This window comes from Ictidomys tridecemlineatus, unplaced genomic scaffold (assembly GCF_052094955.1).
Source record: "Ictidomys tridecemlineatus isolate mIctTri1 unplaced genomic scaffold, mIctTri1.hap1 Scaffold_67, whole genome shotgun sequence".
NCBI classification, from domain to species: Eukaryota; Metazoa; Chordata; class Mammalia; order Rodentia; family Sciuridae; genus Ictidomys; species Ictidomys tridecemlineatus.
Window position 1 is genome coordinate 1,061,199 of NW_027524711.1, and position 15,530 is coordinate 1,076,728.

The 15,530-nt window shown below is 32.7% G+C and overlaps 2 protein-coding genes across 2 annotated transcripts in view; both read right to left on the bottom strand.

Annotated features, from left to right (window-relative positions):
- LOC144374387 (adhesion G-protein coupled receptor V1-like) overlaps positions 1 to 1,001 on the bottom strand; it is a 29,221-nt gene extending 28,220 nt beyond the window's left edge. The window contains exons 1-2 of the mRNA XM_078037233.1: positions 901 to 1,001; positions 30 to 154 (exon numbers count right to left, since the gene is read on the bottom strand). Of these exons, the coding sequence (XP_077893359.1) occupies positions 30 to 154; positions 901 to 1,001 (226 nt within the window). The remainder of the gene's footprint in view (positions 1 to 29; positions 155 to 900) is intronic.
- Positions 907 to 8,260, bottom strand: LOC144374391 (adhesion G-protein coupled receptor V1-like). Its single transcript, XM_078037236.1, has 6 exons — positions 8,045 to 8,260; positions 7,627 to 7,705; positions 7,372 to 7,510; positions 6,642 to 6,783; positions 3,391 to 3,654; positions 907 to 1,076 (listed from the first exon to the last, which is right to left on the bottom strand). The coding sequence occupies exons 2-6, from the start codon at positions 7,647 to 7,649 to the stop codon at positions 1,030 to 1,032; spliced, it is 615 nt and encodes a 204-aa protein (XP_077893362.1). The 5' UTR covers positions 7,650 to 7,705; positions 8,045 to 8,260; the 3' UTR covers positions 907 to 1,029.
- Between the last annotated feature and the right edge of the window lie 7,270 nt (positions 8,261 to 15,530).

The following is a 15,530-nucleotide window of genomic DNA, read 5'->3' on the forward strand; positions in this document are numbered from 1 at the left end:
ATTTTGTTCTCATAAAAAACTAAACATACTCATGCCAAAGGCTGTTTCAGATATCTTCTCCCACTGCACACTCACAGCTAAATCAATGCCATTAGTAGGCGACACATTTAAGTATACTGTTCTGTTGGTTTCTTCAATATCTATAGAAGTGGCTCTGAAATTATGGAAAACAGAAAAAGAATATAATTTTTACATATTTAAAATATATGTCACATTACCAGCATATGCTTAATATGCATCTACATTTATATAACCCAAATGACATGCACAAATTTGATACATGAATATTTTCAAGACAAATGGGTGCTTGAAAATATTCATTTATGGAGTTTTTTTAAAAAATACAAATGCAACACTCATAATCAGAAAATACTGAAGATCAGTAATTTAACATTACACATTTTAAAACTGTCTTTTTTGAATTTTTCACACATAAATCAAAAACATCTGACAGTAAAAAACAGGAAATTCCTAGTATAGAAATAAAACTAAATCTCTTAAAATACTGTATATGAATATCTGTCAGTTTCCAAAGGAAATTTTATAACTATAATCATTTTAATATGTTTAAAGAGTCATGTGTTTGGATTCAGTGACCAAGTATATTTTATATTTTTTCTTGCTTTTTATTTCTAAAATCACAAAATAATGCAGGCCTTTTCCTAGAAGTGTGAACTATGAGAACATAAGAATTCTGATGACACCATTTAGCAGGCCATGGTTAAGTCTTTGATGTTCTCTGTAATAAGAGAGCTTGTGGACTATGGATCTGTCTTCTGGAATTCATTTTAAAAGTCCACTTTACATAATCACACCTCAATTTTCTTTTGCATTTTCTTATGTCAAAAATTATTTCTTTCTTATTTTCAGAAGTTATATTTTCTTATAAATAAATTATACCTATTTTCAATAGCAGAAATACCGAACAGCCCCAAATGGGCCTGATTTTGTAATACTGTTATCAAGGTTTGAACCTGTGCCCCTAGTCTCGCACCTCCCATAGGATTAAACAAGGTGCAAACAAAATGCTCATCCATTTCTGGTTCTGTGTCTAATACAGCAAAAATGTGCAGAGCCTGAAAACAAAATAAAAAAAGTAAAGTTACTAGAATAGAATATATTTGCAAAACACATACAGAGAAATTTAATAAACATTTTAGAAACCAAAATAATGTCTTTCAAAAAACAGCACCTCTTTTTTATTTAATAATGGTCCCCATAATGTGATAGCTACTTTTGGGATTTTCATGTTATTACTTTTGGGAGTTTCAACATTGTGGTACACTACATGGAAGTGTCTAAAAAAATAAATGACATTTTTAAATAACACAGAATAAAATATTAAAATATTAAATTCATGTCCTTTTTTGGGATACTTTTTTATCCTGCTCTGGCTATATAACTTCATTAATGTCTTTCTAGTCTAGGATTCACCATTAAAGCCATGGTAGAGGGGCTGGGGTTCTGGCTCAGGGGTAGCACTTCCCTAGCATGTTTGAGGCACTGGATTGAATTCTCAGCACCACATATAAATAAATAAGGGTCCATTGACAATTAAAATATATATATTACAAAAAAGCCATAGTAGGAACAAATTAGAAACACCCCAAATGTTCATCAACAGGAAAATGGATAAACAAATGGTGATCTGTTCCATAAAACTCTATTCAACAATAAAAAAGGATCAGCTACGCATGTCTGCAACCACACAAAAGAAGCATGAAAGAAGCTAAACACAAAAGAATAGATACTATAAGGCCCTATTTATACAAAGCTCAAGAATCAGCAAAAATGAGTCAATTAAAACATTACAAAGTAGTTTCCTCTTGAAAAGGCAAGACGCAAAAGAGAACCATCTGGGTAACAGTAGTGTTAATATCTTTAATCTGAGTGGAGGTATTATGTTTTGGATATGAAATGTTCTCCAAAGTCTCATGTGCTCAGAGGTAGACTTTTTGGAAAGTGATAAATCATGAGGGCTCTGATCTCATCAGTAGATTAATCCACTGATGGCTGAATGGATTACTTGTATTAAGTGGGTCACAAGGGATAGAGGTTGTCCTGGAAAGGTCTGGATTCTCTCTGGCACTTTCCTCTTGCTTTCTGTTTTCTCCAGGTACAATAAGCTGAGCAGCTTTCCTCAACTCCACCCTTCCACCAAGATGATTCTACCTTGGAGCCCAATGACATAGCCTGAATCCTCTGAAACACTAAGCGAAAATAAATCTTTCCCCATTAAGTTGTTCTTATCAGTATTTTGTTCATAGTGATGAAAAGCTGACTAATACAGGTCATTATATGTGTGTATACTATGTTTAAAATCATTAATCCATATGTTTGGAATTGGTGCATTTTACTATTTATATGTCAAAATAAAAACGTGGAGCAAAAACAGTTGTGTGAGCCAAAAATATTTAATCCAACTTTCTCTAATGTTTAATTTACCAAATGAACAAAAGTTTTTACTTAAATACACGCCGAGAAAAAGACACAAAATATTACAGTAAAAAAATTTTAAACATTTTAAATTACAAAAAAAAATTATTAAGAGAAAAAATGTGAATAAAGCAATGACAAATTTTAATATACTTCACATTTGAACTTTTGTATTTTTCACAATTTAAGTGTGTCTTTGAAGAAATCAAAGATTTTAAATTTGGAAGAACGTTTAAAAAATGAACAAAAAAAATGTTGAACTTTACAAAAACTTAAAATTGAGAAAGTTATTTGATTGTTAGATAAATTAGTTTAGAGGAAAGGGCTGCAAATATATTTCTTTAAAGCAGTATTTTAGCTAGCTTGAAAAATGTCTAAAGATAATGCGATGAACTAATTTAAACTTCAACTATATTTTTAAAAATAAAGTTTAGTAGGAACAGAAAATCAATATACAGGAATGGAAAATATATAGAAAAATAAGTTGGGAAACTAAACTTATGTAAGGATAGATCACATTTATAATTAATCTCAAATCCAGGATTTTTCTCTTTCAAACACTATTCCTATTCTCAAACAGTTTGAAGCAGAAGTTACATGCTGTTTAATTAAAATATAGCAAAAAGAAATGACTGACTGGGGCTGGGAGCTTTTTTTGGCTTATGCTTTACATATAAAGTGAAGTATACCATTTAAATAAGTTTGGAATTTAAAATAAAAAAAACAATATGTGTATTTTTATTATTTACATATTTCTCTATTAATAGTAAATTTCTTCAGTTGCCCTCTATACATATTATATAGTACATTAGCACTTGTCACATAATAATCTAATCGTGTCTTTATTTCTCACCTAAGTTGGAAATATCTTTTTCTTTTTTTGAGGATGCAGGAAAAATATTTTGTAAATATTAGAGTTATAAGCTTCATCCTTATTAAAGTTGCATACTGTACCTTGAGTCGAACACCTTCTTCTAATACAATATAGCCTTTGGAAGGAGTCAGGTCCTTGGATTCTGTTGAAGAATTCACTTCTGTGACAATGAACTGAACTGTCACAGTTCCAAACAGTCCTCATGCAGGTTCCCGAACAATGTACAAGACCGCAACACTTTCCTGAACATAGAGAGCTGCTGGCTCTCTCAGGAAAAAAGTGCTCACTGTTTTTAAATGACAGAACTCCAGGGCCATCATCATTAGCAAGGATGGTCATTACAGCTGTCAAAACAAAAATATTCAAAGATAAATGAAAATAAGAGGGGCTGTTATAAGTGCTTAAATGAGTGTGGATATTTCATTGGAAAAAAGGTCAACTCTTGACCACAAGTGATCATTTTAAGAGTACCTTTTCCTTTTTTTTAAAGAGGGTTAATTTTTAAAGCATTACATAAAATTTCATATTCCTTTATTATATGAAAATACTCTGCAATCTTAGAATGGAAGGTAGGTTTGTCAACCTGATGTGAGGCTACCTCTCAGAAGTCAACAGCAGAGACCAAATTTAATGACGAAACAGTGAAAACATTCCCAGTAAAAACAGAAGCTAACCAATCCCTAAAAAACAAATGCCAAATGTCATCTTTGATATAAGGAGAGCAACTAAGAACAGAATAGGGAGGAAGAGCATGAGAAGAAGATCACCACTAAACAAGGATGAGAGGGGGGAGGGAAAGAGAGAGAGAAGGGAAATTGCATGGTAAAGGAAGGAGACCCTCATTGTTATACAAAATTACATAAAAGAGAAAGTGAGGGAAAAGGGGAAAAACAAGAGAGAGAAATGAATTACAGTAGATGGGGTAGAGAGAAAAATGGGAGGGGAGGGGAGTGGAGGGGAGGGGGGATAGTAGAGGATAGGAAAGGCAGCAGAATACCACATACACTAGTATGGCAGTAGGTAAAAAAGTGGATGTGTAACCCATGTGAATCTGCAATATGTATATGGGGTAAAATTGGGAGTTCATAATCCGCTTGAATCAAATGTATGAAATATGATATGTCAAGAGCTTTGTAATGTTTTGAATAACTAATAATAATAATAATAATAAAAGAAAGAAACAAGATAATGATGACTGCCAGCACTGGTACTGCTCAACATGTCCTGGAGCTATCCATCAGGCAAAGGTAATAGAAAAGAAGGTCCAGAACTTTCATCCTTAAATGAAATGCTTGTCTACTACCAAGATACAAGAAAAAAAATTATCATATGATAAGAGTTTGAAATATAAATTTAGAAGAGATTCAAGATAGTGGAATAGAGGAAGGTTGCATTTCCAGTTGCTCCATGACTCCACACTCAAGTAGCAGGAGAACTGCTTCTCAGTAAGGTGGGTAAAAGAGGGAACTCACTGAAATTCAATTTTAGATAATAATGGTCTCTTAGAATCATAGAAATGAACATGCGGGCTGGGGATGTGGCTCAAGCGGTAGCACGCTCGCCTGGCATGCGTGTGGCCCGGGTTCAATCCTCAGCACCACATACCAACAAAGATGTTGTGTCCACCGAATACTAAAAAATAAATATTAAAAAAAAATAGAAATGAACATGCATTGAACAAAGAACAAGAAAGAGTACATTGGAGCCAACTTGGTTGCAGCAGCAGCAGCACTGATTGGCCACAGAGGGGAGGGGTAATATGTATAGAGAGAGACACAACCTATTGGCATGGGAAAACCTATGGATGATAAAAAGTCATAATTTAGCTATCCAGAGGCTGCACAACAGGTTCTTGTTTGAAATGTGCTTGTCGTGAAATCTGTTTCTCTCAACTGACAAGGGAAGACCTGACATGGAAGTCATCTTGAGGAGGCCACCTTGCAGTTTGCTACTGCAGAAGCCTGTAAGATCAAACAAGAACTGCCATAATGTCCCATCATGTGGCCCAACGTGTACCTAGTAGAACACAAATCCAAGAGTTACGGAGAATATTGTACCCATGGTGATTCAAGTAAGAAATACAGAGGGGAGTGCAACTCACTAACCCTTTGAGTCTGGTGGCTCACATAACCAGCTGAAGAGGTCATGAAACTGAACAAGTGGGTGTGAATACACTTAGGGACTAAGTGTGGGAAGGCTATGTTTGTGGGCAGCAGAGTGTGTAAGACTTATAGAGACGTGAAACACGTGGAGAGGACTGGCTTTCCTGTCCTACAAATAGAATTCTAGGAAGATTCCTGAGATCCTGGCAGCGATTGCCATCAGCCTGGCACTAAAAATGTGTGTTCTCCAGGGAAGATAATACTCAACAAAGTCCTTAAGCTCTGATTAGACCTAAGCCCTAGCCACCAGAACATCACTACTAGGACTGTGCAGAAGCTCTGCACTCGGAGTGCATCAATGTTATCTGTATGCACAAAACTGCAGTTGACAGTACTTCCCATTCCTTCCTATCTTATAATGGTAATCAGGGAAGCTGAAAGCTATTTCAAACAACTTCAGTGTTAGGCCAATGCAGTGGGCAGTTTAGTGAACAACACAAAAAGAGGAAGTAGTTAACCTCCAAACAAGGTTGTGTCTCTTACTCTCAATACATAGCCCAAGAAGAAACAGAATGACAGTTGAGGATAGGCACCGACATCCACCTTTATCAACACTCTGAAACACCTAAGTGGAGATAATTCTTTAAGTGTGCATGTGTGTATGTATTCTTGCTGGAGTGATTCGTTGGTAGACATATATACATACATACATACATACATACATTTGTTTTTTTTTATCTCAGTTTTAGCATTTTTTAAACATGTTTATTTTTCCTTGAATTGACCCTTAAGGGTCTGTGTTTTTGTCTTGTTAATTTTGGTTTTGTTTTGTTTCTTTTTTTACTTGTTTCTCTTTCTCTCCTTTTTTTTCTTCTCACAGTCAAATTCTCTTGTTCATTCTTTTTCTTTCCCTTTATTTTGTTTTATCTATTTTTTCTCCTCCTTCTTTATAGTCATCACTTGAAACATATTTTCTGCATTCTCCCTGTTCATGTTTTGAACATTCTAAATTTAGGAAATGACTCAATAGTATCTTTAGTACCAACTAACTTTTTTTTTGTTCTTTACATAAATATACCCATTCATAAACACTGACATAGAATTCCAAGATGCCTAATTTAAAATGTTTTTTTTATTCTAAGTAGAAATCATCAAGTCTCTCTAATCTGCCTTTCCCCCATATTAGGGAAACCAGCACGAGAAAGAGGTGAGAAGAAATTGTCAAATACCTATTGTCTGTTTCCCCAGTTCCAGTCCAGGAGAAGGATTTATTAAAATGAGCTGAAATTTTTCATCTCCTTCTGGAATGTAAAAATCAAGAATCATGATTTCTATATTTTTATGTCTTTCTCCATCAGAAAAATGAAGAATCTGGTTAAAAGTTAAAAGGAATAATATCATTTTAAAAAAACATTTTTTTAAATAAAATGTTTGGGATGAAACAATATAGTTGCGAACACAAAGAATTAGCTATCTTAATTTATTTAAATTGACAGTGTTTTATTTTAAAAGTAAAATTTATGGAGGAAAAGAAGAAGCTGAACATCTGATTAAGGGGAAAATGTTACTAAGAAACAAAGTAAAAAGTTTTTAAAACACAAAGTGTTTCAGTAAGTTAAAAACAATGAAATAAAGGATAAAAATTTCAAAATAAGAAACACTTTGAGAAGGTCATCTAATGATATGAGTTCCTTAACACAAGATCTGTATTCTCCAATATCAATTGTTACAATAAAAAAATTAATATGCACAGAATAATTGTTACCATAAGACTAAATTTATATTACTTACTAAAATACTAAAATTATTTTGCCGCATGAAAATCTGTTCTAATTTACTGTGAATTGGGTTATATAATAGTGTACTAATTTATGTAGGACATAAGTCACTATAATTCTCAGGAAACAGTAATTTTAAAATAATGCATAAAGGTTGTCTGGGATAGATGTTAAGACCTACCACTGGGGTGAAGATGTAATCCAGCCCCAGTTGTGCTTCCAAATTCTGGGTGTACACAAACAAGGACACATGGCCAAGAGCCCCTTCACTCCCGTGAGCTACCAATATTACACTTTCAAGAGTTTCATTTACTTCAAATCTGTAAGAACAGAAAGAGAAAGTAAAGAAAGTACTTTTTTCCTATTTTGAACTTCTATTTGGTAGATGGTAAAAGATCTGAAGCTTGGAGAAGGGCTCACAGAGCCTTGGGATCACCTGCTGTGCTGCCATTGGATCATCCCTCGGGCACCATCGTTGGCATCAATAATGATTTGTGCAGTCAAGCCTTCTGAATCTGAAAAATATGCAGATGTATTTAAATGAATACAAATTTATTACTATAAATTTTGTATAAAGTTTTATTATTAAACTTTAAAATTTTATTATGCTTGATCTAGAATTTAAAGATAGTCCCTATGAGATTATATAATTCCTAATATGAATATTGCTGATATTACTCAAAAGATTTTAAGACTACAAAGGCACCAATGCTAATAACATCTGAAAAAGACCACTTTGCTAACAAGAGCCACTGACTTATAAAACTTAAATCAATCACAAACAGCATGAAATAATAAGCAACTAAGGTTATGGAGCTTTTTTTATTATTTTAATAAAATTTAAAACTTGGCACCTCTGTTCTGTAATAGAACTATTTCAGATGGGAAGGAGTAGAGAGGCAGAAAAAAGAGGTAAAAGAAATGAGAAGAGAAGGGGAGGCCAGGAGTGGCACAGAGACAGGTCTGGTAAAGAGACACAAGGACAGGGATACACAAACCAGAAAGCAAGAAAGATGAGGTTTCTATTAAGGAGAAGGAGAAGGAAAAGAAGAAGAAGACTTTGTAGAATGAAAAAAGAGAGTAAGATTGAAGTGAATTTCTCTTATTATTTTTATTTTGTACTCTGTCCATCAAGCTTAATATGTTACCAATACCTGCTATTCAGTCTTGAAATATTAACTAACCCTGTTACTTATGTTTGTTGGTTGTTTTTTTTTAATATTTGCTCTTTTCCTTAGTCTAGGTTGCCTGTGACAGCTGCAGAGGTAGAGAAAGGAGTAGGGGTTTATGCACTAATCTCTAGATTGAAGAGAGCAATACTGAGAGAATATAAAACCAAGAGAGAATATAAAACTAGGATTTGTGCCCATCAAAGTATCCCAGCCCTGCCATTTCATAGCTGTGTAATTTTGGTCATATTATTTAATTTCTCTAGTCTCAGTCCCTTCATCTATAAAATGAGAAGATGTAAGTAACAGCAGTTTGTCACTGAAAACATATGAAATAGAAGCATCATAATACATTGAACATCACTCACCTACTCAACCCACCTCTAATATGAATATCACAGAAACAGGAAGAATTTTATTAGTTTTCTTAGTATGAAAAATGTTTATCATGTAACCAGACTCTATGGAACAGCCAAGTCATTGCACTTTTCTATTTTTTTGAAAAAGATCTGAAATTTGTCAAACAATAATATGTAGGAAACTAATTACTTCCTTTCAGTGTTCTCAAACTTGTCACAATGAGTCTCTGATGTGAATAAGGAATGCTGTTCCTCAAGCCACTGGGCTTGCCCAGGCTTCTTCTTCACCAGGTTAATGTCCCCTGGGTGCAATATTCTTTCTACCCTCATGATGGGGCCATGGAGCTAGGCACCCTCTGTGCTACTCACCCCCACCTCCTAGTGGGCCATCACACACACACACAGGCTTCAGACAAAATTCCTTAATACTAAAACATTCAAACTGCAAACAGGAGTTTTTGCTCCAACATGGGAAGTCATCTTTTTAAAGGAATCTACATAAATCTATACCAAAGTTCAAATTTTACCTTTCAGTCTTTAATGAATTAACTGAGTCTTTTCTAAAGCATGAAAAGAAAAAGATCAAAGGTCAAAAAAGAATCAGAGAACACAACAAACAAACAAAAGATCTCTTACCAAAAAGAAAATAAAATCACCTGAAAGTTGGAGAACTAATGAAAATAGCTAATTAAAATGTTTAAAGAACATGAAAATAAAATGCCTTCCCAAGAGCTAATTTTATTTTGAGGATTACAAATTTGCTTATAAAATAGTTGTAAAATGTAAAGACCACCACATAATAATTCTTAATGTGTTTATACTATCCAATGCCCAAAACCACAATAATGCTGCTCTCTAAAATAAATGTAAAAAGCTCACATAGTTGAAATGAACAAACACACTTCTGATTAAAAATGAAGTTACTTTACTTCACTGGAAGAAAGTAAAATGAAACAAGCAAACAAAAGAGCCATCATACCTAGTCTTGGAGGAAAAGAGGTTAAAGGGGCCATGGTAAGTTCCACATAGGTTAAATTTACTAGGAAATATTCTTCTAGTTCAGGTGTATCATGCTACAAAAATTACATTCATTAAATTCCTTTAATTATGCTTTCAAAAGAATTACAAATCAAAAGCTATTTTAAGTTGTCTTACAAATATATATGCATCAAAGTATACAGAAAGTATCAAAATGAAATTGCAGCAGAAAATATCTAAATTGGAAAAAAAATAAAAGTATTAAACTTATACCTAGCTGTATAGGTTGAACAGTATGAAACCACTTAATAATATATTTTCAGCCTAGACCTACATAATACACAAACCAATTATATAAATATATAAACCTGGTTATTTTAAATGTAACATGAACAAAACATTTTAAATTCCATAATATCCAATGTTTAGAATGAGGGGTAGAATGATATCATTATAATACACACACACACACACACACACACACACACACACACATTACATATATGCTTTGCAATGAAAGAGATCTTCAAAATTCTATAATTTTAGGTAAGTTGCTTAAATATTAAGGCTCCAATTCAATCATATTTATAATGGAAGAAATAATAGCTACTTTGGGGTGAGATTGTAATAATAATTTAAAATAATGTTTGTGGAGTACATAATCTATAGACAATAATTTTTAAGTGATAGTTATTATTATTAATCATTAGACCACATAATACCAATGAAAAACAAGGCTGATGCCCAAAAAGTAAAGATAAGCAAAATCCATGTCAGGAGGAACCAGCCAACCACTAACAGTTACACACTGTGTAACTATTGCTTTTGTTCATCAAACCTGCAGTGTTTTAATCTAGTGCTACTCAAAGAGCAGAAAATGTTGTAAAGAGCTAGAGAGAAAGAAAAGTGAAACTGAAAACCCAGGTTTAAAAATTTAGACTATAGGGGGAAGAAAAGAATGGCTATATATTTTCTGTTTTTAAAACTAACATAACTAAGGAATAATCCACTTACTTAAATTCAGTTACATTAACAGATGAGACATTTGAAAGATGACTTGCCTGTGATTTTTGTCAAATCCTGTGTTACCTGTTACATACTGATATAATATTACCTTTTATTTTATAGATTTGGAATTCTCATAATGCTACCTTAGCTCATAGTGCCACAGAAATCAATAAAAGCTACTCACTTCAGATGGCTTATCCTACTTTTAAATTAATAAAAATAAAAGACCCTGAGAGAATAGAAGCTATTAAAAATGGAATCCCCAAAATACATAGTAAATTGAAAAATATTTTTTCAAATGAAATATTCATACTCCACTACATACCATCCCCTAACCTCACTATAATACTATTTTTATAAACCTCTTGGAAATGTAGTTTAGTAGCTGAAACACTAAGCCCTAAATCAACATGGGAGTTCACAATATGAAAAATTAATTAAAGTACAATTTCAGCCACCAATGATTACTTTAAGCTTGACCATAATCACATTTTATGGTATCAGTCTCTAGTGAGGTTCCTGCTGTCTCTAATTTAACAGGTTCTACCCACAAAGACTGTGACCTACATGAATATGCTGGTCCAATAAATTGTTTGTAGTAATCAAAATGCTCCTTTGGAGCCTCTTAGGCCAGTTTCTTCCTATAGGGAACTGCCCTGAAGAAATTCTCTTTTTCACAAGATGTTTCTATAAGCAAAAGCACAAAAGCAGGATAGCCCCTCTAAACAGGAGGAGAAACTTCTGTGTGATTTGAAAAAAAAAATTCATGAAAAATAATAAGCCGATTTAAAGGAACCAGAAGAGGGAATGAAACAGAAATGAATTCAAGAGTTTCTGGAGATTATAGTTGTAAACTATACCAACTTTATATTAAAGGCAGAGTAATGTTTTAATATAGAGAGAATTAAAAATTATCACATTATCTTAGCTTTCATGAAATTCATTACTTAAAAAGGGCTTGCATGCTTTGCTTGCTGACTTGTACTTCTACTGTTTGGTAGAAATCTCTTCCTGGAATATTAATATGTTTTAGGATATTCTCTCAGGTTCTACTTTGGGGTTACTTCAGGTTTATTATAATAACAGGAAAATAACAAGAGAGTTTTACCTCAAGTATAGTGATGTTGATGGCTGCTGCTACTTCCCCTTCTTCTAAAATCAGAAAGCCAATTACTGGGACAAAATCAACTTCTGCTTCTGCAAGATTTCCCTCAGTTTGATTCTTCAGACTCAACATTCCAGGAACGGTGGTATAGGTAACATTGATAGCTCCTAATTGAATTGGTTCAAAAAGGTTTTGTAGTTATTTAAACTTCTAAATAAGTCTCACTGTGTCGTCAGCTTTTCCTTTAGCGACTGCAGTAACTTCTACTGTTGACCTCAATTCCTTGGCCTTTCCTATTTCCACAGTCTTTACCATGTGAGGATCAGCGATGGCCCTTTCTGGGTAAGGCATACAAACCCCACCTGGGGACTCTGAGTTTGTGTAATAAAATTGATGATGTGCTAGTCATGAGCCTAGACCTAAGGTTTTCACTTGCTTTCTTGTGCTTCTACTTGTCCAGGAGAAGAATAAAAAACATGGAGAACAGCCAGCCCAGCCAAGCCCAGTGTTATCAGTGAACCCACATGCCACCTCCTACCACATGCTACTGAGATTTGTTACACATCATTTCTGTGCAAATAGATAATTCCCTTGGAATCTTTTTAAAACTAAAGAAGTTATAAAGTACTAAACCAAACTAATAAATATTATTTTTCCTTCGCTGATTTAGTTTAGTAATGGCTTTATCCACACAAGTAGAATACTTAGAAAGCCTTTGCCAGAAACCCCATTCATTCTAGAGCAATACAAACCTAGAGATCCAAATTCTCTGTTGATGAAAAGCTGAATTGTTATGTTAGCCTCCTGCAGTAAGACAAATCTTGATGAAAGAGCAAAATTTAAAACTCCATGTGGTTCATCACTGGCTTCCACCATCAAGACAGCTGAGTATCCTTGAGGATCAAGCAGAGCAATTCCTGTTGGTGGAACTCCTAAAAATATCAGGGACCCCATTAGGAAACCTAACATAAATTTGGCATTAACATCTAAATATGTAAAACATATCCCCACTCTAAAGCATTTTAAAGTCACCAGAAAGGATTCTCCTTTGTCACATCTCTATAGAAATCTCCAGGTGACAAAGATCCTGCATTCCATCCACTCTTCCAGAGAGTAAATCATGAAGTTTTCACTTGGCATATATTATTGTCATTATTGATTGTATTTGTTATCTGATTTCAGAAATGAAGTAAAATCTAAGAAAAGTACCTAGATGTCTACTCAAAAATGACTAAATTTGAATTGTTATACACTATACTTGGTCTAAAATCCAAATGAGTTTGTTGACATAAAATTAATTTCAAAATTGTCTACCCTTGAAATGTATTTCATTCCATAAATAACTATTTAGCAAAACATTTTAGAGCTTTTTTCACTTGTCCACAAAGTATTCCCAATCCTGTGGTAGTGTTTTTTGGATCTAACATTTCTATGGAACAAACAATATATAAAGTAACATTTTTAAAATTGATATTTAATTGTTAAAAATACAGAAAGCAATACCGTTTCTTTTTTGAAAAGAAAAAGTTCAAAACTGAATTCTGAACTACCTTGTGTCCTGACATCATACAGAATGACTTGATACACTCTTTTTCCTCAGGAATGTTGTCATCCAACAAATGCACCAATATTGTTTGATTCATTGTCCCCTATGTCAAAAAGAAAGAAATCCATCTATGTTTTGTTACTGAACATAAACAATCTCCTCATTGTATTAACCTTATAAATCATGCATCCAAACATATTTTCATTTAAACAAACATGTCTTTGAATTAATGAAATTAATTAAATAATAAATATTGACATGAGAAACAAGGCTTAAAGCAGAAAGGAGCTAAGTGTGGAAGATTCTGAAAGCTGAGTTAATTAATGTAAATATTATCTCATGAGCTTTATTAAAACCTTCACACAAAGCAGTAAGTTGGGGAGATTTTTACAACAGTGGTGAATAGGAAAAAAAATGAAGAAAGGGAAAGAAGATACCAATGTTGTAGAGATGTCAGTTACACAAAGTTCACTGTAGTGCACAGGCAGAGGTAATAACTATTTGACTTAATACTCAGAAAGTGAAAATGAAAAGAAAAAGAATGCATACATCATCAAAGAAGAATTTATACCAATATGTGTGAAAAGAGAGAATGATGATAACTACAATACAGTGATGTTGATTTCTATCCCATTTTCCTTAACACTGTTTTTTCCTAGAAATTTATGGTGAAACTTTTCTTTGTGGTATTACCTCAGGAAAGAAGAGTTGTCCAGTAAAGTTAGCAATATTGAATTCTATATTTGTCCAATAATTTTCCAGTTAACAGTAACATTTCCTCTACCAGGAGGTGTTCTTATCACATGGAATTGCAACATTTCTCCTGCAAGTGAAATGTCCTCATTGATAAGTACTTAATGGAAAATGAGCATTTACATTTGAACTCAACAAAACCCAAATCTCAAGCATTCAGCTACTGCAGCAACTTTTCCAAGAACATTACAAAGCTGATCTGTTTTATATTCTCTAGAAGCCTTATTCATGCTTATTGCTCATTAACACAGAAATTCCACTTCTTAATACTTTCATTCAGGAAATTCAGTATATAAAATTTATAAGAGCACATGCTAAAATGGGAAACACAAACTAGTATACACTCCAAAACATGCACCAGAACATGAATGTTCTGCAAGTCAAAGAAAATAATAAAGTCCTCATGATCAAAACTATAACATGAGCAAATTCTTTCTTCACTTTTCAAAAGGAAACAAATTTCTTACACCGATATGCAATGTGATTTTACACAATGCATGCATAAAAATGCTTGCAAATACCTGAAAATCACATTTCTTTAGATTGTAACTTACATATACCATCAATGATTTTGTTTTATAGAAAGAAATACAAAGGAAAGGTGTCAAATATATATATCAATGTCTGTAACTTCATCAAAGTCACAGTCATTTGGCCTAGATAACAAGTATTTTAGATACTTCTCATTCTTGGTTTTTATCTCTATGTATCATTTTATCAAATAGGAGAAAACCATAAGAATTTCTTTTTCATATTGCTAGAAGTGGGAAGAAAATTGCTAAGAAAAATAAGCTGATGACTATGTGACTTGCTGAAAAAATACTCAATTCTCTCGTTTTATATGATGATGAATACATGTGAATGTATTCTAATGAAAAATAAAGAATACTATTATAGAAAGATAAACAGAACAATGCTTAAAAGGTTTAAAAGAACACATCCTTATTCAAATTTTATAACACAGACATATAATTGAAATCCACAACTATGCATTTAAAACGTCACTTTTACTCAGTTATCCAAATAGCTTTAGCAAGAACTCCAACATTTTTAAAACAAGGGAGTAAAGACAAAACAATAAAATGTAATATTTTATCAAACTACTACAGTTTATATTTCTAAAGATAATAAAATGAATACATATTTCTAATAGAAATTTCTTAAATAAAATCATTGATTTATTAATTTAGAAAATATTATATTAATTGCTAAAAACAAAATAATTTTTCATACTAAATTTTAACACATAAATTTAATGTAATTAATCATTTTTGGAGAGTAGAGAATACATATAAAAAAAGATAAATGCATTAAAAAAATGTTTCATTTTTGTTTCATTTTAACTATTTCAATACAAACATTAGTATTCTAAGTATTGGCTTTTCCTTTTCTTTTCTTTTTTTTTCTTAGCACATAAATACT

Excerpts from the sequence above, each read along its gene's own strand:
- LOC144374391 (XM_078037236.1), bottom strand. The coding sequence starts at position 7,649 with ATGATCCAATGGCAGCACAGCAG. Across the intron at positions 7,511-7,626 it reads ATCCAATGGCAGCACAGCAG|ATTTGAAGTAAATGAAACTC; the intron begins GTGATCCCAAGG and ends CTGTTCTTACAG. Across the intron at positions 6,784-7,371 it reads ATTACATCTTCACCCCAGTG|ATTCTTCATTTTTCTGATGG; the intron begins GTAGGTCTTAAC and ends ACTTTTAACCAG.